Consider the following 27,594-nt stretch of genomic DNA (forward strand, 5'->3'; position numbering starts at 1 on the left):
TATGAACAGGGAGAGCACAGTTGTCCCTCACCACTCCTGGACTTCAGGGACTGGTCACATAAGGACTTTCTGGGCCAGAAAAGGTTCTCTACAGAACTTAGTAGCTGTAACTATTTCTCTTCCCTGCATATATCCTGTCAATTTGCACAGCCACAGAAGGTTCTAGCAACAACAATACCCTGGGCAGAACATTCCACAGTTTCACTGTTTGTTAAATACTGAGGGATCGTCTTTTGTTTTGCCTGACATCTAATAACTTTGCTTGATGCTGTTCAATACTGTATTAAAAGAAATATCAAATTTTCCTTCTGTACTCATCCTCTCAGTACTTTACCTTGGGAGTTTATAAACCTTTATACATATTTTATAATTTTCTGATTTCTACACAACCCTGCATGTATTCCTTTAGATGCTTCTTTCAGGCAGGGTAGCCCTAGTCAATTTAAGTGTTCCTAGAAGACCACCATTACATACTTTATCATCTTTGTTTCCATTCTTAAAAAACTTCCCAGCTGTACTAAAAGATTTTCGATGCATGGAATCTCGAACAGAAGACTGAGTTCTAAGTACAGCTGCCCCACACATTTATACTATAACATACTATTCCTATTTTCCACTTCCTTCTCAGTAAGCCCCCAAATCACATTTATTTTGCAACTGCTACTGAGGTGATGCTGTCACAGCTCTATTCTTACACTTAAATCAGCTTAAATGACAGTAACCAGCTCAGAATCTGTCTGCATATATGCCAAGCTCTGATTGTGTCTCCCACCACCTCAATTCAAATAACCTGCACTAAATTTCATCTGCCACTATTAGCTGGTTAAGCATCCCTTTTCAATTCCCTGCAAACCAGACCTTCAATCTTTTACCCTGAATAATTTAATACCAAACTCTGCCACCTCACCATCTATTACTATCCAGAAGATCAATGAATTGTGTGACACTACTGCTGAACATGCCAAGTGAGTGGATTGCTCAGCTGTGACTACAACCAGATGCTGAGACACCAGGAGTTAGATCTTCCTCTAGGAAGCTTAATCCATGATGACTTCTTCTGATTTCTTGACACTGAGCTGTATCATGCTGCTGGGACAGGAGCAAAAACACAAATTCTTCCAATGTGTCTCTTTGGGAGATCTACCAATGATTTTCTACTGAATGTTTTACAGAAACTCATGTGAAGCCTAATGAATCATACCAGAGGCATTTGTCTCTATCAATGTCTTGCCATGACTTGATAACCAAGTGACAAGGATGAGCTAAACCATCCCAAAATCTAGTTAAGCTATCTGCTTATCTCTGTGCATTACTGTCTGCAAAGGAGAAGAAATGAGATTGAGATAATTGCAAGTACAATTTGCAGGAAACAGTGGGGGTTGGAACTACTGTGCTTAATTATTTCAGATTGAAACAGACCACACAACTATCTGTGCCAAACAGCTGTAATTAAAGTGATTTAAAATAGAGAGATGCTAGCTCCAAGTGTTGATTTTCAAATGAGTCTTTATACATGCAAGAGTTACAGTGATCGATGAGTTGCAGACCTACAGCTCCACTGAAAAAAATTACCACTATGTCCAACATGCCTGGTAATTTTAAAAAACAAGCCCACATATACACAAGCAAAATAATCTACACTAATGCCCCGCAAATCTAAATCCACTCAATCAATCCGACACTGGTTACCTGCTCCTCAGAATAGAAGAAAACAGCAGAACACAAGTTTCAGCCTAAATTACCTATATTGCAGATGAGAACCTCCAACCTTTGGGCTTAGAAATCGAATTTTAACACAATAGGCAGTTGGAAATCATCAACCAATACCACCTTTGGCTTTGGGCTGCAGGGCCTGCCAACAGTCCCCCCTTCTCCTGCTTTGGTAGATATACAAAGCTGAGTTAGACAAAGGTATAACTTTACTGGAAAGGATCCAAAAGAATCACACATTGACAACACAGAGCACCATGGGGTCCTGGCCAGGGTCTTTACCTGGAACAATACATTTACTTCCTTGTGGGTTTTCCCCCCCACTCCAAGAAAATGACAGCTATTCTTCTCAATTCAAAACAAGGTTTTAGCTCCTACATTTCAGGGGCAGCCAGCTTGCACTAGAATTTAAGACAAAGAAGAGCAAAACAGAAATTCCGATTTACCTCAAACTTTCCCTGAGCTGCACCTTTCTAGGAAGCAATTCACTCTGCGTGTGAGTGTTTATTGATGCGGAAATTAGAAGATATTTGCATGCAGCACAAATGTGATCCATCTGCTTTACACACGACACAGATCACACCAAAATGACTTGGTCTGCTGATGAATCAATGGGCCTTAAAAGTTAATTTATAATGGCTATCTGGGGAAAAGTACTATACTATTGGTATGGATGAGAAAACAGAATATGAATGAAAGCAGCACAGAAATTTCCTCAATATTTGCCTGAACATAAGAACTGTCACGAGCAGCCAGATTGCAGCTCTGAAAAGTCAAACGCTGGCTCCTAAGAATTCTTTCACTCACAGCCTTTTGTGTAAGAGGCTTCTTGACTCTAAACAGACTATTGAATTAAACATCCAGTGATGAATGTATTCTGCAAAAATTCATCTGATCTTTCTCTAAACTTACACACACTTCTGGGCCCACAACATTAATTCATGTATTTTATTAGCACCGTTTATTCAGGTACTACATGAAAAATGTCTCATCCTGCTTGTTCTAAACCCAAAGACCACAGCTGCTTTCCAATGCTCTTCAATCTGCTTTTTAAAGACCTCTAACCCCTGCCATCAGAGACTGAATAGAGAATCTTTGTCTGTTTAGTATTTCCTACTATGGAAACTGTTTCATATCCCTTGAAATTTTTGTTGTCATTCCTGACACCTCTTTGTTCTCCTAGATAAAGTTTGTAGCTCTAACTCCCCCATTTTCATTTTTGTAGATCCACTCTCATCAACACCACCTTCCAGAGAGAAGTTCCAAGCAGGTGTCACTAACAGCTGAAAGGATGTTAAGAATTTTTCTGCTTTCCCAGGATGAGAAGAGCACAAATATATCTAAAAATCTTTTCAGAACTTACAATCTTAATGAAATATGTCGCTATTCACAGATGTGATCGTAAGCAGGAAAAGTAATTCAAACAAATCATGTTTTTTTCCAAGGAAAAGAAAGGTCTGTTGCACTCCCATCTTTTGAGACCTCCTAGATATCTTTAGAGACAGGATCTTTTTTGTTATACTAAGGACAAAGCCCATCTTTGTTTTCTTACCAAACAGAGAACCTAAGCCCCAGATGGAAGGATATTGCCTAAAATGGCCTGCTAACACACAAGTGGTAAACAGGATCTAGAGCAAAGATAAGGCCAGACTCTTCCAAACATGAATGACCTTAAACATGGGCACCATAGCACAGTTTTCATCCAAATATCAGCCATGGCATGGGCCAGCCCAATTCAGATTTTACACAAGACTGTATTTGATACTTTGCTTCTGAGATATACGATGGAGCTTGCTTTTAGGTGAAAACAGATCTCTCCCGTGCTGTACAACCCCCTTTTGTTTGTCACTTCGTTTTCACTCACTGTCTGTTGAGGCAAAGGGATTATAGCTGTCTTTAGCACTTCAGGGTAACATGTTTGCTTGGGCAGGGTTTTGGCTTTTTCTGTAATGGTTATTTTAGGGGGTGGAAGCAAGGGTGTTTCTATTTTAAAACTAACCACTACCGATGGCATAACACAGCTGTACTCATCTTACCTTTGGGTGTGCTCTCAGAGTGATCTGTCTCTGGCCCATCTGGGAGGTTTAGCTGTGAGATTTCTTCTGCATTCACTCTGACCCAGGCATTGTTGGGGGCTTCCTGATCTTTTGAGGTAAAGGAATATTCCAGCTCACAAGGAGATTCAAAGTTGCAGTCAAATACTGGAAAAAGAAAATGGACACGAAACACGCCAGGTTAATTAAATCTGGTGTCTTCTGTGCTCAAAGGTAGTTATACATACATGTGCATGCACATTCATTTTGTACTTCAGTAAGTTAGGGCTTGATTTTTTTCCATAATGAGGTAAAAAGAACCAGGGAACTCCATAAACAGACAGGCAAAAATGGGCCTGAAATGGGCTGCACAGAGAGGTTCATTATGGAGGCATCAGCAAATCAAAAGGAATGCCCAAGAGCCAGTAATTCCCCTTCAGGACAGGTCAAAGGGCAGCTCAGGGTAAAGTGGCGAAAGACATCATCTGGATTGAAAGGAAAATAGCTTAGTTAATGGATGAAATGGGACAGAAAGCAAATCTCTTCTGGGATGCTGCTTCAAATTCAACCAGGACCATTCGAGTGCAAAGACTCCTCACATGATTCACACCCGTTTTCACCCCAGTGAGCACAGGTCTCTACAAAGAATCATCTGTCCTGGGCATTTGGAATGTGCTGGAAGCCATAGGGACTGTACCCCAGGAGGTGACATTCTGACCCCCAAGGTTTGAAACTCTTTCCTGAGACAAGAAAAGTAGCAAAAACCTGACTGCTGCTGCAGAACTTCAGCCTCCAGGCAGCACAGCCAGCAACTGCCTCCAACAGAGATTTCTCTTTTTGAGACATTTCTCTAGAGAAACCCATTACCTTGCTGGTACAACTATGATTCACCTCCCAGTGTCCAGTTTACCATCACACCATAGTTCAAGCTGCTTAACACAACATGCAGTGACAACCTGCAAGGATTTTACTTTTAATTGCCAAGATAATTAAATTTTGTGGAATGCCCAGTAAACATTTGCTTTTGTCGCTACAGTCAGCACTCGACACAATATTCAGTAAGAGAAAGAAATGGTTTTAGAACCAACTCAGTGTTTCTGAAGAGGATAGATCCATTTGAAAAAGCCAAGGAAAAAAATTCAGCTGCTCCTTGGAGTATTCTGCACTGTCTTCCTGTCTTGCCACATGCAGGTGAAACAAATAATCTGAACCCACATTAGTGAAATTAACTAATTTTTTAAAACTTCAATTACATTCTCTGTTAAACATCTAATTTCTTCTTTGTGGGTACAGATTTATGTAGTTCAGCCTATTCTCCTGGTGATAAAATATTTTTCTAATCGGAAGGTTAATACTGTTGCCCTCTTGCTATACTTTTCCCAGCTAATTTCCCCTTTTAACAGCAGGCTGGAAGGAACAGAGTCTTTTTTCCAGTTTATATTTGATTTTCTTAACCAAGTGCTTTATCATTCACTCAGCATTTTAAATACTTCACAACACCAGGGAAACCATATAACATAAGGAGTCAATTTACAGCACAAGCAGCAGTAACAAGGATTACACACATTTCCTTAAATCTGAATGCAAGAGCCCCTACTCTCTTCAGGCCCCTAAATTATCAATATAAATTTCATGATATATGAAGCACACTTCAGTTTACCATAGAGGGGAACTGTGGATATATTTATGCAGTTTACTACCACAATATCATATCCAAACCTAAGACCACGTACTTCTAGTCCCTTGGATGGTCTTTAAAAAACCAAAAACCAACAAAAAAACAAAAAACCAAAAACAAACCCAAAAAAAGCAAAAAATCAAACCAAGTATTTTTTAACTGAAGTGTTAGGAGTCTGTTAAACTTTGCACCTAAACCCAGATGGACAAAAGAGCAACCAAACACCAAACTATAGTTTACAGAACATTTATTATCTTTACTAGTCACAGGGAACACCTTGAGCAGTGTGCGTTTTAAGGCACTGTCAAAAAAAATATGGAGGGGAGAAACATGGCTCATACAAGGATTTTTTGATGGAATTCACTGAATGACAAATGGCAAAGCCTAGGCCAAGGACCACACATGGCAGAAACAATCATTCCAAATCAAGTATTTCATTCTTTCTGCACTTCTCTTCCCAATCAATCCCATATTTTCTTCAGCTTTCCAGCAGTTGCTGCTTGCTTCCCCTCCTCTCGTGCCCAGCTGCTGGGAACAGAAGTCTTTGTGCTCTCTAACCCTCTTGACCCAAGCAGAGGGGCCCTTCATGGATATCCAAAGGCGCTCTCATTCTCCTCTCCAGTCCCCCGACTGTCTGATTGTGGTGCCACAAGCACTCAATGGCCAGCTCTGCTCCCTACTTTGCTCTCACTTGCCAGAATCCCCATCTCAAAAGAGAGCTATCAATCAGTTGTGGAGCTCTAACACAGCGGGCCTCTGACCTACAACTGGTACGACTTAATTGGGGTAAGTGATTAAATACCAGGCACTGCTCATACCCAGCGCTATGACCCCTGCAGGCAGCTAAAGCCTCTGCCTGGAGCAGGGAAAGTACAGGAAGAGAAGGCAAGCAGCAGTGCCATTTCCTTCCCTTGCAATGAAAGGCCTGCAGAGAGCGGGCATGATCCAGCATGCCTGCTGTGGTCACACCTAATGTCCTTCACTACAGGTTGTTCCTTGGAAAAGAGGGAGACTGGCTCACACATCCCACAGTGTCTGTGATTCAGTGGAAACACACTTGCAACTTTTACGTGATTCAATAATCTCCTCACATCACCAGAGCACTGGTACTTTTTACAAGCTCCTGTTTAAAATAGTCCTGTATCAGACACAAATTTCAGGGCTATTATCCTATTCAGTACAAAGAAATGATGACAAAGAAGTACTATCTGATGCAACACAGAAAAATCTATGCAAACAGCATCCAGTCTTCCAAGGCTAACATTAACTTCCTACCCTCAGGCTTTCCTTCTTCCACAATGTCCTTCACTATTGACAATGTAATATAGCTCATAAAAAAAGAATTATAAAATTTTTTTCACTGAGAAGCTGGTCTTGGTGCGTTAGCTATTACAAGATCACATAAGCCACACTTGCAAATACAAAACCCGCATAATACTTGAATTGCTGCCACAAATCACCTGCCATTTTTTACACCTCTGCATAAAAAAATAGTGCTTCTCTTTCCTTTTTCACTTTTGTCTTAACATCCAAAGGCTACACCAAGTTTATTGTTTCCTTGCCCAGTTAAATACAGAAAGCAGTAGCCATGTGCCTTTGGAAGCTGGATAAAGCCTAGTCTGTTTTTTGTTTGTTTTTTTTTTTTAACTGAAAAACTAAACTCTGCAGGAAAGGGAATTAAAATTAACACAACTTCCAGTGGTTATTTTTTTAAACCACTATTAATATAAATTGATTAAGTACAGAGCTTTTGGACTTGAATACTGTGCCTAGTCAGTTAAGTGGGGGGATTTTTTGAGACTTCTGATGATTTTCTAAAAGAGATGTCACAGAGATTTAAACCAAGTACAGGCATTTATGTCAGAGCTATACTGACACCACAGATCATAAATGCTCTAGAGGAGTTTAGGATCCATATAGAAAAAAAATAGCAAAGTCTCTTTTTAAATAATAAAAAAAAAACCCAAAACAGAACAAACAAGTCTTTGTCCAACAATCTCTTTTATCTACAACTGCTGGGCATGAGAGGGGCAGAACAGATAATTTATTAGAATTCTATTTCATCATCATCACACCTTTAAAGAAGAAACAAAAGTGATGCTTATAATCAAAATAAGATAAAAACCTTTTTAAGAAAGGCTGTAGAAATAAATCAGTTCAGCTTTTGGAATGTAAAAAGATACAGAATATTAACCACAGACTGAAAAGCCAATTAAGCTACTATTCAATTAAAAAGACACTGGAATCTGTGTATGTCTGATTATGTTAGAGTCTTGTATCTCAATTTATTTATCTTTTATCAACATACCTAACAACAATAATTTGTGCACAGATAGCTAAAGTATCTGGCAACCACATCTGTTTCAATTAAACTGATTAGAGTTTTCTAATAAACAAATGCCTTAAAATAGCACTATAAGTAATACCCCAAAGCACAGTAATCAGTGGGAAGCATTCTTTTACATTGCAGCAGGTTAGATTATGGATCATTCACTTTGGGCCATCCTGGAGCATTTGTGTAACCACACACCACAGAAACAGACCTTATTTAGAACAAAAACAACTTAATAGTAAGAGATAGAAAAAAAAAAAACCAAAAAAACCCCAAAAAACCCCAACAAACCCTGTTCTTTTTAAGAAACGACTCTGATTATCTTTTCTTCAGCTGCCCAACAAAAGATTAGATTTACTTGGGCTAAACCATGTCTCCTTTCAAACATAAAAATCTTACCAGCAGGTAGTTTCCTCTTAGACTGCTCCTTTCTAGTTCTACACGTGTCTGGCTTTAAAAGGTCCTTTTCCCTCCTGGTCTGCTGACTCTTACAAATCACTCCTCAATTACTCTCAGCTGGGCACACTTTTGAAAGGGTGTGGTTGCTTTCTCACAGCCCTGCCACAGCCATGGGAGCAGAGAGAGGTTCTCTGTTCTCAGCAGGACCAGCTTAGTGAGGGACATCCTCACTGGTGCCTCATCAGCCTGCACATGACTAACTTCTACTCCATCTACAGCCAAATGCACAATGTAAAGGTCGCTCACACCCATCAAGTCAGGACCACAATCTCCCTCAAGAACTCTTTCAGCAGCAACAATCGCAGCAGCAGTGTAGAAACAGATAAAATATTCTTGCACTGGATGTCTTTTTTCAATACAAATATTGACAGATATTCCTTGTGGGGGAGACATAATTTAAATTGTGTAGTAGAGATCTGCTCTGCTGAGTGAGCTTTGAGACCTCCATCAATACCCACTAACCTCTATTTTACTCATGTTATAAGGCCTATAAGCTTTTAATTTATGACAGGGAAATGACAAATTGATTTTCCAGTTATTAATCCTAGTGACAGAGCCAGTTCCTAAAGCCTTCCCATTCCCTCTGAGTACAAAAGGACACAGGGCATTCAATCTAAGGGTTTCAATTGCCTCACCAGGCCTTTCTGAATTTCTGTTCACCAAACTAGGGCGCACATGTGGGGTGCCACAAAGAAGCCTGCAGTGATAAGTATTTCTCCCTGAAAATTGAACATAAATAGGAGACACTGTGCTCTCTGGCTGTCAGCTCACCTGTCTGATGAACATCCAGGAGGACCCAAATACAGGCCAGGTCCCTGGAAGTAAGAATTTCTTACTGGCACAAAGAAGAGATGAAACTTGCAAATGAATTCCTGGCGCTGTATTTTAGCTTTGCAACTGGAGGCACAGCAGCAATTTAAAATAGGGGAATCTACCACAGGATGGAAAGGGCACAGCAGAAAAGCCCAAAGGAAAAGGGAAAAGGTGTTGGCAGTCACACAAATTCAAGAGCAAAAACAATTGTGGGGCTTAACTGCCTCGTTCCTGCTGAGCAAGCAAGTCTGAAGAGACAATTTCATCTATTTCCTTCCATTGTCTAGCCCCGAGAAAGGGCAAGCTGCACATTTTAAGGGATGATTATGTCACATGTGCCCTGCCAGGCACCCTGGGTCCTACTACCCTTAGCAAATGCCTGTGCCAACGATCACTGCCTGCTCCTTGGGCTGCTGCTCCAGGAGCTGACAAACGTGGGAGCAGCACCATGGCCTGACAGGGGACGTGGGGAGGCACTGGAGGAGCCCCCCATTCAGCACAGCTTTGGGGTCCACACCATCTGATGAACCTCAGTCACCTGCAAGTGCAGCAGTGAGATCGGCTGGGCACCACGCCAGCTCCTCTCCATGCCCTGAGACCCAGCCTGTGCTCACCAGGGACCTCCTTTTAATTTCAAGCTGCTTAGCACAAGTTAGCTTATCGCTCTCTGCGTCCTTCCTCCGCACCAGCAGGTCTCTGAGCACGATGCCCTGACCTTGACATTACTGACAGGGCTGCTGCTGTACCCTCACAGGGCTTCAAGGGCTCCTCAGAGCTTGCTGCCTGCAAGGAAGAGTTCAGTGGGGCCAGGTTCTCCCCAGCACCCAGGAGTGGAGGCTGTCGGGCAGGGTCAAGGCTGGTAGTGCCAGCACTCCTCATCCCTTCAATGCCCACATTGAAGGAAAACCACTTAGATTTCCCTTGAAAGGGGTTTTAAGGTTAGATTGCATTCTGAAGAAAAAGTTTTAGAGGAGCATCACCCCGGGGAATATCCCAGCAACATCCTGGGAAGGGTGCTTGGGCCTGGAAGCCCAGCACAGAGCAAGCTGCCTGCCTCCCTGTGGAGCCCAGAGCTCTCCTCATGCCAGATGCATTTAAATGAATCCTCTGGAGAGTGAGGGAGTGAGCCACGATGGATGGGTGGATGGGCCACTGCTTAGAGAAAACAGCAATAATGCAGCTATTCATTTATTTGTTAAGAGAATCATAAAAATGACAGCATCTACTTTATATCCACCCAGCCCCTCAGCGTGCACCAGGGACTGAATCACCAAAATCTCTGACAGCTGCTTTGTTCAGTGAAAATCAAACTACAAAGAAAGGGCCAGGACTCCTTCATCAATCAATTATAAGCACAGTCTTTCAAGACAGCTACAGAGAGAGGTGTGAGGAAGGGGTGTTGGGAGAACAACTAGCAACAGCTCTCGTTTTCATTCCCCCTGCTCCAAGAAGTGTCAGAGCTCATTCTCCACACAAGAAATATTTGTCCACCAAGTCTCCCATGCATGTAGCAAAAAAACAATACATGAAAGTGCATTTCTAATGCCAGTTCTGGCCAAAAAAATGAAGTTCTGACTAACAGCAGTTGTTAGAAAATATGCTCCAGTTGGCACAAAACAGTAGTTGGATGAACTGTCATATTTTGTCAATTCATACAAGGAACCTCTTGCATGAATTTCAAAAGATCTCTAGAGAAAATGAATACTTGAGAGATGGGGAGAAAAGACATTTGTTGTCATACTGTTGTCATACTGTTGTCTTACTTATTTTATTATTGAAAAATATTGAGCTGTCAGAGACATATTATCTGCAGATAAAAGATGATGTAAGGAAAAGAAAGTTAAAATTTCTCCCTAATAAGATTTTTTTCTTCTTTCTTGCTTAACACAGCCTTCAGTTTAGCTAGGCAGATGCTGTGCTTCCTGACTTTCCTCCGTTTGGATTTCAGCACCACTGCACATAGCCAAAATACCATCTAACTGTTAAACAAGAATTCCTGCAAACGTATATGGGGTCCCAGCATCTGCTATTTCATATGGAGCAATTCTATTAATGTGGTGTGAGTAACTGCTGTTAATTGAAGCCTTGCCCTATTCCATTCATAATGGTATTTCCAAACCACGTTAGAATATTTGTAAGATTGCAAAAAGGATGAGTTTGAATTAAGATGATACATCACTTCCGCAGTATCTTTACTAAGAAAGCATTGATTCAGTTTTCCTCTGGGATGAAGCAGCATTCTCCTTGTTCCCCTCCTGACTTAATCTCACCCCTGAGCAGGATCTTGCTGTAACAATCAGTTTGTATCCATACATCTAACTATGCCACGCTGAGCCAAGAATCACAACAGCTTTATCATTCTGAAGATGTCAGTAGTAGTCTGATTTGTTGTAGAATTATGAAACAAGTAGTGATGGGATGCTAACTGCAACATGAATTCATCTGGCTGGTGCCCTCTTTCTCTCCATCATCCCTTTTCCATGTTCAGACTCACTGAGTTTCATGGCAGCAGTGTCTATCTGGTACCCAATTGACATGAATAACATGGTGCTTATGACCTACCAGGGAAAAAAATAAATCATCTGACACCTTGCTGAGCAACTGCCATGCCACTGAGCATCAAATACATAGCAAGAATGACCCCAAATTATCCCACAGTAAAATTAGTCCAGTGCATTTTTACTTTTTTTATTCAGCAAACCAAATTCAGGAAATTAGGAACACATCACAGACGACATTCCATTAGAAATGTTAAAAAAACCCCAACAACCCTGTCAAATTAGTTTTCTGAAGACATAGAGCTGAGTGAAATTATTAGTAAGTTGTTAATAGAGGCCATCCTGTGGATTAGGCTTTTAGTACCTATTAAATCAAAGCTGTGAGTAATTATGCATTCTTGTAGGTGTGTGTTCCTCCTCTGCTGAACTCACCTTTTCTAGATGTTTTTGAGCACAATAGTGACTAGGCAGCCAAATTTACTCTCATCCTGAGTTTTAGTCCCAGTTGACTTTGCCATCCAAACACCACTATTTCCTAAGCTTTAGGAAAAAAAAATCTGTAAACTGTATAACCTGAGAGAACTACTTCAGTACTTTGCCCAGTGCTGGTTCAGAGCAGCCAAGGAGTTCAGCTGCTACTGGACACAAAGCCAGCACAGTAATATAAGAACAGTTAAAAAGAAAAAGCCAACTCCAGCACTCCAGCATGGCAACCTTAGGCCTGTTATTCGCATGAAACACGTTCTTCTTTCAAGGGTTTGAATTGCATTTGATTTTTGCTCCAATCAGTAGCTCTTTCCAGTTGCCACCATACCCTGCCAGGATGATGCTCCAGCTGCAGGGTTGTTGGCTGGCCCAGGGACATGGAGTGGATGGGGCAGAGAGGGATGTGTTAACTGCATGAAGGTCCGGAGGGGCAGCTGTCATCTGGAACCCCTATTACACAAGCTTATAAGATTTTATGTAGTGGACAATTGATTTCTTATAGAATACCTGTTCAGAAGAGAAAATTAACATTCAACCAGCCAGGACAAGAAATGAAATATGTGGCTGGGTGCAGTTAATCATGTAAGCCTCAGGACACAGATCCATCAGATCTGCAAATGGGAGATTAATACGCTACCATAAGTCCACATATGCCAAATGCATTAAAATTTGTTCTAGCCACAGGAAACAGTCTGAGTGTACCTTGTGAGAACAAAAAGATATAAAAAATGTGGAGATTTAACTCAACCTCACAGGTTGAGTTCCCAGATAATTCTGACTTCACATGCGATTTTCTGAAAGGCAGATGGATTTTGCATCTCTAAGATGACTGGTGATTAATCAGTTCTTGGATTGAGACAAATGAAAAAAAAATCTCTAGACAAAACAGTAAAAAAGTCTTGTGAGTGCACCGCTTGAGTATCTTCTTGTGCCAGTGATTATCTTTTGAGATTGCTGCCTGTGGTTTCAAAGATATCATCAGGCACTGCTCCTGCCAGAACTACAAGAGAGAATCTGTCAGAATTTTTAATTCTGAGCAAAAGAGAAGAGAACTTAGTTTGGCAGAGGAAGAAGGATACCACGTATCAATTTAGTCACTCTTTCAGAGATTTCTCCAATGGCAGAATACAGAGAAAGTGTAATTAAGGCAACTAATATTGCCCCACTCCAGCAATGTCAGCCAGTTAATTAGGTGGGTCCCATCAGATGATTAAGCAAACAACATTTTGATAGAAGTTTTTGAGTACTCCATAATCAGTCATGCTAGGAGCAGTAAGGAAAGCTGACAGAAAAAGAAATCACTCTAGTAGTAAAAGGCTGCTGGGTTTTATTTCTGCTTATGATTTATTGTGTGATTTTGGATTAACCACTAATCAGAAGGCTGGATCCTGGGACAAGAGTACTCACCTAGAGCTTGGATGGTCTAACTTTGTCTTCTTCCTCACTCTGCTGAGTCCCTGCGTGACCTTCACAGAGCCATGTAGACCCCGGGCCAGTAATCAGCCACTAAAGGAGCTGTCCACCCTGTCATGGACAGAGCAGCTCTGAACAGAAATCCAGCTCCCTGGGAAGTTTACTAATACACATGCCAGTGGCTATAAGCTGAAGGTATGCAGAGGAATAGAAGCTTTAAGAAGTGTCCTCAGTTTTGGGCTATGACTATGGGCTCTGCTGCACACACACACATCAGTCCTCTGGGGGCTGCAAATCTCCAGAGGCAGGAAGTGTCTGCACAGTGATGCTATGGGGTGTTCCAGCCTGAAACGTGTGCCTTCCAGGGCTACTACGCTTTAATGAAATTTAATTCAATTAAATCAAAGGCTACTACCCTTTAATTTAAATTTTTGTACATGTTAAATTGCAAAGCTAAAAAGCACATTATTCCTGCCTCTCTTCAAGATTCTCCAGAAATTCAAGGTGCATGTCCTAAATTACACCTACTGAGGAAGAAAACAGTTTGTATTTGTCCTGAGTGAACACTGTATTTTGTGTAACACCTTGTAAAATTCCTGCCTTTCCTTGCAAAACAGATGGTTGGAATCTGGTAGGATTTGGTCATGTGCAATCAGCTAAAATCATCATAAATCATTTCTGCTGAGATGCAGTACATTTATCTCCATGTGATGCTGTCAGATGGAATCAGTGCTCTTAGCTTTTAAGAACAAAGCCTTCCCTTAGAACAGTATTACTGAGAAACTGAAAGAGTTTAGGAAGAAGTAATAAAGGATAAATTAAAAATCATTCTTGCAACTTCTGAGAAAACCAAGGGAAAAAAAGATTGTACTACTGTTGCTTCCAAAATGAAATTGGTGTGTCCTCATCACTCAAGCAGATACAACAGCTAGGAGCAGATATTGTATGCCAGTGGAAAGAATATATATTGCACACATAAAAGGCTGCAACATAAATTTGAAGAAATATGGGGCTCCTTCATATAGGTAGGTCAAACTTTTCCCTCAAGCAGATAATTACAGGCTTGGGGTGAGTAAATCTTATTAGCCTCTCAGCACCTTATCTCCCTGCATAGAGACTGGTAGTAGATATATAGTAGATATATTCTACTGCAGTCACTTTCTGGATTGCTCATTAGGTATTGCCTTGTGCAGTCCAGTTCTATCTACAGCCATCGTACTTCACACTGGGATGGCCATGGATAGGTCATACCTGAGAACAGATGAAAACACATTCTCAGATTTTGGAAGGGATGGATATAAGGAAAGGAGATGAGAAGCAAAAATTTCAGTACACAGCTCCTCTCTTTGTAATGTTGGTGAATTTCAACATACCACTCAAATATTGCAGCCTGGGCCCTTGTTTTTGAGGGACCAGGGCAGGCTGGGGCAGCCCAGGTCACCAGGCAGCTTCATAAAGATGGCAATGACCTCAGGCTGGGCGGGGCTGAAGTGGGACTCCTGGGCCTTGGGCAAGGTGGGGGAAGTCCCAGGGGCAGCTGGTAAGGGACACTGGGGCTTACTAGTGCCCTCAGATGCTGCCAGTATGGATATTTTATCATGAAACATTTGACTTGCGTTGCTTTACTCCAGTATTACACCAAAACTTTAGGCAGGGAGTTGCAGCCTCTTGAGGATAACATATTCATGCTACTCACTGTGTCGTCCTCTGTGGGAGAAGAAAGGGGACGTATCTCTCATGACCCAGGTCAAGTTCCAAGCAGAGTAGCCAGGAGGAAGAGAAGGGCTCCTTGCTGTGTGATCCAAAGGGCTCGCACCTTTCATTAAAAAAAAGGAAGCCAAGAGAGAAAAGCCCATTAGGTATCAGCTGTTTGCATGCTACACATCAAGTGTAAAGAACTTAAGCACTTCATTGACCATATGCAATTAGCACCAATTTTCAACTACTTCTTGGTTGGTTCCTCCTTCCTGATACGTGCATGCAGAGGGACACAGGACAGCTGTTGCTTTACAGTGCAAAATCATCTAGAAAATTTGTCAAGTGTCATCTCACACTGATTCTAAGCTCTCTTTGACATTTCTGTCCCCCAGTTTGGTTTTTTGTTTTTTTTAAGTTCTGCTTGCGCAAGGAGATCTTGTACATGGAACAGGCAAACATGTACCCAACTTATGTTTAACAACCCAATGCATCTCAAAGATTCTGTTTGTGATCCAAATACTACAGCCAAGTTCTGTACAAACCTGCACTAACTCTGCAAGACCACGACAACATTAGAGGTGTAAAGAGAAACAGTGTCTGAAATAACACACAAGATCAATGAGCAAAGTAGAATTCTGCAGGCTTTGAAAATACAAATTTTCCCTGTGAATGTTTAAGCTGGGTTTTCTGAAGATATCAACATCTTGGTCTCATTTTTTGACTCCTCAGAAGAAAGGTATGATTTAAATGTGTATGAATATAGACAGGAAAAACTTGTGTTTGGGAGATTTGCTTGATGGAAAAAAAAACCAACCCCAAACCTCTGGATTTCTGATTTCTCCACAGAAGCCATAAAAAGGGGCATATTTAAGAGAATAATAGTAGACGAAGTAAATGGCTGAAGTCTTGGGGAAAACACTGCTTTGATTTTGTAAAAAATTTTACTTCCCACTTCCACCAAAGAAAAACTGGAAAATTTCAGAGGACTTGTTAGAAGCTTAAATACCAGGTGTTAGTTGTGCCCTGTCTTGTTCTCAGTGCAATCTCATTTTTAGCACACTCTTGTAACCAAGTAACTATAGCACAACCAAGAGAAAAATAACCACTCTTATGTAAGAGCTGTAACTCTTACTCCTTGCTTAGAGCAATAATCTTCAAGATAAAAATGAACTTCACACTGTACTGTAAGACATTCTTGAGTGGCAATAAAAGAATATCCCTAATGGCTCAATTAAACCTGGTCTCTATGCTAAGTTAAAGTGCCATCACTAAACACCCCCTGTTGTTGTCTAGAATGTGGCTACACAGAAGATCGGGCCAGAGATTTGTGAAGAGAGGCAGCAAACCTGGTGTCCTGCCTGCAGCTGTCATTGATGAAGTGATAGGGAACCGTGGAATAATCTTTATATTGGCTTTTCCACCCTAACATCAAGACATGTCTTCCAGTAGCCCCTGATAAAGCTGGCTGTGGAAAATAATGCCAGGTTTTATTACAACAGTTATAATAGCTGCTAAAAGCAGATTTTTTTTCCCTACAAATGTGCTTCACTTTGATGCTACTATAAAATAATAAAGAAAAGAAGCATATTAATAAAAAATGTGCTCCTGAAATAAGCTGGTTTTCAAAACCATGTGTGTTTTGCCTCATGTGAGATGTCTGACCAATATCGATATCCCTGTTATATAACATCTGTACCCAGTGACTCTCCAAAAGAGGGAATAATAATTTAATATCCTGATCCCAGATCAGAGATCTCCCCCAGATAAGAACTCTGGGATTCCTTTACCCCAAACAGACCCAAATGCATGCAGACGTCACTCATTTAGTGCTACCACAGAACCAAGACCTTGTGCTGCAATCCTTTGAAAACTTCACAAAAACCTTAAAAAAACTGACCTGTTTCCCACCTCTGCTCCCATGGCAAAATCATCTGAGAGAAAGTCACTGAGACACATTTCTCTCCCTAATGTTTCAGTCACAGAACTTAAATATAAATCTCATCAACTACCCTGACCAGCCTTACTGGGAATCGCTACCGCAGGATCAGCACCACAGCAATCAGCTGCCGTACCCCAAATTCCCTGGCACCTCTCACATTCCCAAAAATGCCTCTCCATATTGCATCCTTCAGAATTCCTGCCTACCTTCAGCCTCTGCTAAGTGGAAATGTTCCCACTGGAACCAATAAATGCAGTGAATTGAGATAAAAAATAAGATTGAACATCTGAGCAGAGAAGACAAGGCAGTCCAGGCACCTGAACCTTCCCTCAGCAGCAAGAGGTCAATAAGAGATAATACAAAAAAATTGAAAGTTTTTCCTCTATTTTTAAAGAATGGAATGGATTCAGTCCAATTCATTTTAACCTTAGAACTATTTTATCCCATATTCTTTGGGGTTAATTTTAGAACTTCATCTGAAATGATTTGTTTGGGCTATTGGTCTGAACTTGAAGACAAGAAGATTGTATCAGAAGCTATGAATCTTTCCCAATTAAGTTATCTTCCACGAAAGATGCTGGGTAAAAGGTTTTTGTATAGCCAAGAGGCCACTCTTCACAGTGAGGAATGATTTGATTTAAGCATCAGCTTTAGGCTAGGAAAAGGACAGACCTTTCCTCTTCCACCTTCAGGGCGTTTTACATTGAGAAAGATAATAATGGGAGACCATTTCAGCTAAATAAATGCTTTTTGTGCAGCAAGGGCAATGCAAACATAGACCACAGTCTAGCCCTTTTACAAAATAAAGGTGTTTTTTATCTCTCCAAAATAAGTCAATTTAAGCCAAAAGGCACTGAGAAAATGTGTCTCCTTGTTTTTAGATATGCTAACCTCCAATTCCAGTTGTTTGTATCAGGGTACTCTGTCACTTGTCAAAAGTAACCCTAAACCTTTAAAAAAAAATTAATGGATTGGCAACTGGAAGCTGACAACTCCATTTTTAGTAGCCAGATGTATGCCGAGGTACAAGAGAGGTTTCTTTTATATTCTTGCCTGAAGACATACCCAGGACCAAATTGTGGCCCTAGGTGCTCCATCACAGCAAGAAACATGCACCTGCAGAGAACATTTGACATTTCTGGTTTTTAAACTTGTGCAAAGGTATCTCCTTAGGGGATGTAAAATTCAGTCAGTTCACCAGGAGTTTCGAGGAAAAAAAAATAGAAAATGGTTCATGTGTGTTGAAGTCAAGCCTTAAGGCTACAAATTAATAAATAAAATATTTATGTATTATTTTAATGAAAAATACCTCTTTAATAGAGAAACCCTTGATGTTCACATAGAAATGGAACAACAAGAAAAGCTTTCTACGTGAGTAATTTTTAAACAAACAGGATTTCCTTCCTTTTTTGTCTTCTCTGGAAGAAGGAATATCCCCAGCAATTAACATATGTAATTTTCTAAAGGTTCATGTAGTGCAGAAATGTAAACGAATTTTTTACCAAAACACTCAAGCTTTCTTTAACCAAAAAATGCTCCGCCACATAACCAAATATTGCTTATTGCTCCCTTTGGATATTGCTTTATTACTCAGCTCTCTCACTGTGCTGAGCTGTATTATTTGCAGTTTCTCAGTGGTAAATCTGAGGTGACAGACCAGCAGTACCTGTCCTCTGAATTTCAGAGTTGTAACAGATGTGTAAGATAATAACTGAGATCAACATGTGCTTTCAGCTACATCTATATCTAAAATAATATCTCAAAATCCCTCATGTTTGTTTGTATGGAAATCAAAAGTCAACATTAGTAGTATCTTTGCCTCTAATTTATAACAGCCATCAACAGAGTAGTTCCTAGTAATTATTACAATAATGTGTTTAGAAACAGCCACCATTATGATCTGGACTTTCCAATCTCAGGTAAAGCCTGACATTTCAGAAAAGGTTATTCCAGTTCTAAGAAAAAGGTAGTGATTTTTCCACAGAAAGGATATTACGACATTAAAATCTGGATTTTCCAGTCTCTGGGAAAGCCTGACATTTCAGAAAAGGTTATTCCAGTTCTAAGTAAAAGGTAGCAATTTTCCACAGAAAGGATAATATGCAGTTATCTTTCCACTATTAAGAAAAAGAAGGACTAAACTACTCAGAACCAAAGCAACTTCATTTGATTAAAACAAAAAATCTTACAGAGAACTGACTGCCCCAGGTAAGGAAACCTCTGCAGATTTCTCCTGTGAGCCAGAGGCAGGCCAAAGGCATCCTTGGGAAGAGGCAGATCCAACACTGCAGGATCCTGAAGCCAAACACCTTGATCTTGCAAAAGAGCTCTCAGTCTTTAGTAAGACTCGGCTGGCTGTGACCAGCAGGATGTTTGGGCTTGCCTCTGTTCAGCTGGAAGTGTAAACTCCAGAGGCCTTGATAAAAGATTGCTGAGCTCCTAGCTCCGCAGAAGTTCTTGGTTTTTTGGTTTTTTTTTTTTTTTTTGGAGGGTATCCTTCCATCCCTGATTAGAAAAGATCTTCTGAGAATTCCCTCTCAAATTCACAACTGATCCTCACAATCACACTAACAGTACTCACACCACCAAGCAGCTTTCATTTTTCCCCTCTTCCCATCTACAAACTACTCAGTCACCCATGAAAGTGCAAAAACCACATTATATTGAGGTGACCAAGCAACACCAAACCCACCAAACAGCCCAAGCAAATGCTTTGTGAATAATCCATACACTCAACCATGCTCATACAAATCATTGTCTAAATGAAATTTAGCAGTAAAATTCAAATTGTGTTTGTGGTCCTGATGGAGAGCAAGGCAGAGGGCGAGCTCTTTGCATGCAGTTTCTTGCTCTGAGTAGTTGCTGAGCTTTTTTTACATTAATAGGTTGATGTACTCCAGGGGTTTCTTTCACTAACCTTTTCTACAGTATGAAAATGTTCACTGACAGTCTGTCAAGTTTATCTTTTTCAGCTGGAAAATATATTTAATAATGCATTATGTTACAATGATTTTATGTCATACCAAAGCCTGATGAGTGCAAATAAACTGTAGCGTGTGTGTCACAAAAACTGTGCTGGATTGCTACAGAGAGGGAATTTGCATTTAGTGGGCTGTAGCTGACCTGTGGATAGTGAATTCAGTCTGCATGAGGCACAGGAGTGATCAACAATGCTGACTGGCAGGTGCTTGATGAGTAAATTTGGGAATAGCACACACTTCCCGTACATAAAATATGTGTCTCTAACAGCACTGTATTAACTCAACCACTGGGTTATCCTTCTGACCCTGACTTTTTTTTTTTCCCTTTGTAAGCCTCGTTTAAAATTTTCTTTTAAACCCTTTATGTTGGCCATGTGCTTTTTTCCCATCTCCTTTTCAACTGGAATATTAACTTTTTATTGAAAAACCCCAAATGCATCATAACTGATCAATCAGCAAGTAGGTACTTCATAGCTCCATTCTCTTTCTACCGACAAGGCAGTTCCTCTGCCAAACATGACCCATAAACATTTATTGATGCAAGGAGAGAATGTGCTAAAACTGGGAGATGTGGCCTGATCAGTGGAACCCTTGGATCTAGAGGGAGAGGAACACGAAACACCCAAATTGCAATTTGATCAAGACATTGCAATAGGGAAATATTAACTAGGTATAATGTGCTGCTGCTATTACAGGGAAGAAATAATCCATATTTTCCATACTAAGAGCATTAAAATAAACCAATTAAGATGACCAAGCCTATAATAACTAATACAGTTTCAAAACGTACTGCCATCTAGAGCATACTACTGCATCTCAGGTGCTCTGCAGCTGCCAAAGACCTGCCCAGTAAGACACCACAAAACAGCCATGATTCACTGATAAAGAGCTCAGGGCCTCAATTACAGACCAGGCTAGGAATGGCTTAACGTTGTTACTCATCTGTGTGCGCACAAGAAACCTTTAAAAAATCCAACTGCAGGCTGAGTTTTGCCGTAATAATCTTTTACAGCACAATTAAGCACCTTTGTGGGCAACACAGAGAAAACAAAGCATTGAGTGTTAGTAATTGAACTGCTCTTAACTCTGGTTCAGAGCCTCAAAAGCTGAGGCTGCTGGCAGGACTGCCTCAAGGGGTGCACTTCTCTGGCTTGCCTAGTCTGTAGCTTAGCTAAACTGGGGGGGAAAGCCCTGCAGCAGCAGAGCTCCATGTGCAAACACATCTTCTGAATTTTGGATGCTTGCTCTTTGTATCAGCTTTTAGACGTTTCAGGGCCACAGCTGGAAAACGAGTACTGGGGTTGTGATTTTGTAGGGCTATGGTATTTCAACACAGGGCAATACTTGCCTTGTCTTTGAACTCATAACAAATGCATCTGAATTACTGACCAGATATGCAGTGAAAATCAAAAGCAAACGTGTTTAGCTGTTTCCTGCAGCACAGACAGACCTTCAGACACTGCAAACAGTAGAAAAATGCCAGGTAGAAATCTGCAGAGTTGGTAACCTTTCTACTCAGGCACACTAAAATAATTCAGGTTGCAGATATCTGAACTTTTTCTGTACATGTGGAAATAAAGCAACCCTTCCACTGTCATCTGGGGTATTTGTGTGCTGTAGCTTAGAAAAACTTCCAAAAAAACCCCTGAGAGACAGCATGAATGTCTAGTATGTATGTCAGCATTAGAGAGTTCCTCCATTCATGGCATTGGGAGCCTGCTGCACTGGCCCCCGCCTTTAAGTGTTCTTCATCCAAAGGATTTTTGAGCAGTTGCTCATCCGTATTTTATATATATATATATATATATATATATATATATATATATATATATACACACATATATATACATATATACACACACACACACACCACACTCCCCAGACCATACCAAAATGGTCACTATGCTGGTATATCTGCTGTGGTATATCTGCTATGGTATATCTGCTATGGTATGAGAACCAGTATGGTTCTCATCTTCCAGACCTGGGGTCCTGATCCCACACATTGCCAATGTTCATCTCTCTGCATGTCTTGTCCTACCCCTCTGCACTCTGTACCTTCCCCTGCTCTGTACCCAGCTAACGTATCCTCTAGAACCACAGTGGCCAGACTTTCAAGCAAAAGAAATTGTTGTTTTGACAGTGTTTTAATAATTCATTACACACACTGACTTCAAACCATTTAGTGCCTTCACCTTGGGTTTCTGCATAGCTACACAGACACCCAGATGGAGTCTCATCAGATCAGCACACTTCCTATATAACTTTAAATAGTGGGATTAAAGAAGTAGAAAGAAACGAACCAGAAACAACCCCCTGCTCTTTATACATGTAAAGCCTTTTTTTTGTGCTTCATTGACTGCATTCTAAATCAGAATACACACACAAACTCACACCACTGAACAGTTATCACTTGAACACAACTGCAGATATTTAGATATTCAGTGGCCCACACCCCCTGCAAATTTTAATAGAATTTCATATTTTTTCTCAACATCTGCATTTTAAATCTGTGTCGCATGCTTTAAGATGTGGCACTCAGTGCTCACTTATTTTCATCTCTGTACTTCTTGTCAGTGGACAAAAACACATGCAAAAATTCCTCAAACATTTAAATGCTGGAGAAATGAGTATTTGAAGGTTTTTCAGATCTGAATCTTTGGTCTGCTCTCAGAGCAGGCAGCCTGCATCACCTTTTAAAGACTTCTTTGATCAGGATGAAAAAGGTAGTAATTCACTTCTCCTCCCACACTTTTCATGCCATGTCAGTACCTCTGGCTCTAGAGACACTCGTAACAAAGTTTAGGGAACATTTATTTTTCCTTTCATAGACAGCATCTAAATGCCTCCATTCTCTGTCAAAGCCATCCACAGTCACACATGACCTGAGCGTTTACAACCCTGTCTTTGACTGCACTGCAGCAATGAGCTTGGATAGCAGGGAGAGAGGGAACACAGTTCTGTTTCACACACTTGTTACATATCAAAGGAAAACCAAACTTTTATTCACTGCAGTTTAAAGATCCAAGTTCAGCCTGAGTTAATTTGGGAAATGTCTTTACTTTGGTCCACCAGATTTGTCTGGATTTGCCTGTGGACCCTCATTCCCTGTAGCCCATAATACTGCAACATGTTCCTCTTTCTTTGTGAAAAAAAAAAAGAAAAGAAAAAAAAAGCATTTTGAAGATGTGCACAATCCTTTTTCCTCAAAGAGTGTGGGACTATGTCCAGAACAGTCTCTGGCATAAACCCACCTTAGGTGCAAGCTGGCTGTGTTTTGCTGCCTGAACCATTCAATAATGCCAGAAGCAAATGGCAGCCAGTAAATACTGGTTATTTGGAAGAAAGCAACAGCAGGGGCATAAGTCAGCCTTATTTTCCCTTGTTATTATCATTATTACCATTATTGCTTCTGTGAAAGGAGGGGAATTCTATGCTTACTGCACAAGTACAAGTGCAAGTCAATGTTGGCAAAAGGCTAAATAATGGCTCTTCACATAGAAATACAAATCCAGGGGCTTCTTTTTTTCTTTTTTCTTTTTTTTTTAAAAATCAGATATCCCCACCCCTTCACATTTAAAATAGGACACAAAGAAAGGAAATAAAATAAAGCAACTTCAGTTAAAAACTGGAGATTTCCTGTACAACAGAGGCAGAAATCATGAAGTGATGTTTCCTACAGACACTTTGCCTCAGCTGTATCATGAAGGCAGAGGGAACATCTGTGGAAAGGTCACTAGAGCTGCAGAGGCCTTGTCCACTTTTCATCCATGGAATGGTTCTGAAATCTTTGAATCCAAAGACGGCGTTTTAAGAGCAGAAAATTTTAAATTACACCTACCATATGAAAACATAAAATGAATGCTCAGAGGAATCAGATTAAGCCCAACATGTGTACAATAGACACAAACTGTGAAGAAGTGAGAGTTATGAATTTTCTGCTATTTGCATGGCCAAACCCATTTATTTGCTGCATTAGGCACTTCTATTAAGCTATAGTGTTGCAGAGTTGCAACAAAAGTGCAGGGTGTTTTGGTACCAGAGAAAATGCAAGACATTTGTTATTGGTAGGCAAGCTGCATTATTTCTAGAAATAGAAAAAGGGTGTGATGACTATTTCAATCTAAAACACAGCTGTCTTGGCAGGAACAATAAAAACTAGTTCATATTCCCTTTACTGGGAAGGATGCCAATGTGCTTATATTGTCTATTTTCACTGCAGCATTTAATTTTGCTTAAGGTAAAGGACAGCATCTCTGACTACAACTGTGGGATATTTAGATGTGAAAGTACCGCTCAAGGAAGTTCTGTAAGTGCTGCCAAAATGAAGGCCATAAAGCATCTGAGCGAGGCATCAGAAACTCGTCTTCACTCACACAGACATCTCTAAATTGACTATGAGTAAAGATTGTAAAAGGGAAATTGCTTGTCATTCTGTTTTTCAGGTGCTGAATTAAAATAAGAAGCAGTGTCTCTGAAGATAGCCTGAGTTCTGTAGGATGTTTTGGGCTCCTTGGCACAATTTTGTTGTGTGTAGCTGCTTTCCAAAGATTTTAACAGTTAACTGACCCTCAGCATTCCCTAAGGAAAGGTGAGTGATGTAAAGCAGCTGATGCCACCAGCCACCTCTATCCCATGCTGGATGGCACCAGAGCAGATCAGTTATATGTGACATAAAAGAAGGAGCTCCAGCTCAAGGTACCCCCCCCGGATTTGGGGCAGGATGGCCAAGATTCTCTCTGCTGGCAGGATGGCCAAGATTCTCTCTGTTGATGCCAATTATGCTGCTGTGAAGTTCTACTCAGGCTTGTATTTGGCCTCTGGTATAAAGACAACTGTTCAAATACACAACAAAACACAGTCTAAGGTGAGTAGGGAGAGGCAGGTTCCATCATCTGCCTGTCACACAGAGGAGGAGCTTTCTGGTGTCTTTCTTACATATTCCTACATGCTGCTACAGCCTTCCTTTTGGGGAAAAACTGATGAGGTGGGCTGGGCTGAAAAGCTGGCCCATAAGAAACTGTAAAAAAAATAGAAGAAATTAACTACACAGAAAAAAAAAAAGGACATATAAATTACATGCTTCTTATGTGTAAGGATACTAAGAAACCATGGGATTAAATGACCTGCTCAAATTCACACTGCAAAGCAGTAGTAGAGTTTAGAAAACAGAACAATTTTTACTATTTCCTTCTTCCCAGAAGTCCCGATTTCTGGTGGTCCAGCCCTGTCTGTGTCAAACGACCTCACCCTGTGTCATAAAAGGGGAATTCAATTCTGAGCATTTGGAAGAGAGCTTGTTTGAGCACAAAAATAAAACAAAATAGCTGTGCAGAAATATCTAGAAGGACAGGCAGATACTTTATGTGGATTTTTTCTTTTTCATTTCTCCCCAAGTTTATGTCTGTCTAAATCCTTCCCTGCAACAGGAGAAATAGCTTTGCTCTTCTTCCCCCCAGAACCTGCTCTGCTCAAATAAGAATTTCCCGAAGTGATTACCAAAAGGCCTGTAAGAGAAATGATTACAAATGGCTGAGTTAACTGCTACAGACGGCCTCATCAGTCATCATAATGTGATCTCAGCACCAGGGTCATCAGAACAGGCAACTTGTCATGACAGATGACACCTCTTCGGGAACACTTCCTCCCATGACTTCTCCCAAAAAAATCTCTTGGGATGAGGCTCTGGCAAATAGTGGTCCTTAAGCAATAATCAAGGAGGAATCATCACCAGCTGCCCTCATGAGCTGCTTCTCTGATGGGGTTTGTTGGGTTTTGGCTTTTTTTTTAGCCTCTGAGTGTGGAATGTTTTATCTGCTTGCACGTCTTGAAATCAAAGTAGTTTTGGCAGTTGCTCTAAAGGTGAATTTAGAGATGATGATAAGAGAGACAAATTAGGAGACAGGAGGCCTGAAAAAAGCTGAGGTAGCACTGTGAGCCTCCTGCCACTTTTCCACTGCCAGCCCCAAATGCTGCAAAACAATTTGTAATCTATGCTTCATTTTCCACATCTAGAAAAGAAAGAGTATATGCTGTATTGTACATCTGCTATGGAAACTGCTTAGCTGAATTTATTTTAGTTATACAGTGATGAACACCACACTAACACCCATTACAAATAAAGGCCAATTTATCCTCTCATATATACTGTTTTGGGAACTGGATGTCAAGAGCTAATTCCATTCCCACCTCATCTTATATACAATGGGATCTAAGATAAATTTTGTAGTTTCTCCTTTTGCCTTTTTATTCTGCTACTAACATGGAAGTAGCAATGCTCATTGGGTTTGGAAATCTTTGAATAAAAGGCAGTAAATATTTTTTATGACGAAATATTTAAGCAAGGTTTTCAAAATATAATTTCCCTCAAACTCTAGTGTCCTGCTCCTCACACATACATCTTTTACTATGGCTATGGTTAAAAGGTTGTGTAAGAAGCACATTTGGCTTCTTAGTAACACACATCTCTGTCACAGTGAAGAGGCAAACTCTCTGCAGTGAACAGTTTGCTTGTGAAATCTGGCACTTGTTGGCTGTTTGCAAATAGTTCATGGGCAGAATGCAGTTGATGAATACTTTGAAATTACTCAAATATTTACTGGGAACAGATTTCAGCCCTTGGGGTTTTCTGTTTGTTTGCTTTGAGTGGTACTCCAGTCATGCACCAGTTGGTCTTTCAAATGCCTGCGGTACACAATAGGTGCTGGATCTGAACAACATTACAAATTTCTGCTTTGCAGGGAACTCCATGATTTCTTTTTGTTTCCAATCCATGTATTGGAATGAACAAGAATAAAACTGAAGTTTCCTCAAAATAAAATCTTACATAGGAAAACAGCTGGGGAGCAAATGCTTCTGTGTAAAGGAATTAAAATTAAAGTGTTTCCATGTCAATTTTACAGTAAAATATACCATAGTATAGTTGCAAATGAAGTAAATTATAGTGCTGCTTCATCATAGTAAGGCCAAAATACTTCATTTTGATTTTCTCTCAGACTGAAAAAGACCTTGGCATTTTGTGTAAATTGACATATTCCCATAGGAAGTCTAGCTTTCAAAATTATATTTCTTGATGGAAAATCTGCCATTAGAAAACAACTTAAGTAATTCTAGTTCTTATGCATCTGACATGATAAGAGTTTGCTATTCCACTGCTAGAGCATCTCTCTGAGAGTCCCCTGATAGGGACCTTGAACTAGAAAAGCCACTCAGAAAAACACTCATGGAGAGTCAATGAGGTCTTTTAGAAAATTTAGTAAAGAGCAAAACAGAATGAGCACAGCTATGGCAAACACATAAGAAATTCAAATTAAAAAAAAACTCTATTGGCAACAAACTTCAGGCGGATATTTATTTTTATTGACAGAGGGGGAACTGCATGTCAGAGGCAGCGCAGCACACTGTGGGAATTACAACAACAGGCTGAATCCCCACCAGAATGATGCACTGCTCCTTATATCCATACCCTGCACTAATAACACTGTCAAGAATTTCAGGATGGAAAACACAAATTCTCCTGTCCTTTGCAAAAAATGTCAGCCTTTCTGTCCACAA

The 27,594-nt window shown here is 40.4% G+C and overlaps 1 protein-coding gene across 1 annotated transcript in view; it reads right to left on the reverse strand.

The window, feature by feature from the left end:
- The window catches only part of ALK (ALK receptor tyrosine kinase), a 308,338-nt gene that overhangs the window by 210,872 nt on the left and 69,872 nt on the right, over positions 1-27,594 (reverse strand). Inside the window, exons 2-3 of the mRNA XM_038131012.1 lie at positions 15,119-15,238; positions 3,747-3,911 (exon numbers count right to left, since the gene is read on the reverse strand). Of these exons, the coding sequence (XP_037986940.1) occupies positions 3,747-3,911; positions 15,119-15,238 (285 nt within the window). The remainder of the gene's footprint in view (positions 1-3,746; positions 3,912-15,118; positions 15,239-27,594) is intronic.

The sequence above is a fragment of the Motacilla alba genome, chromosome 3 (assembly GCF_015832195.1).
Source record: "Motacilla alba alba isolate MOTALB_02 chromosome 3, Motacilla_alba_V1.0_pri, whole genome shotgun sequence".
In the NCBI taxonomy this organism is placed as follows: Eukaryota; Metazoa; Chordata; class Aves; order Passeriformes; family Motacillidae; genus Motacilla; species Motacilla alba.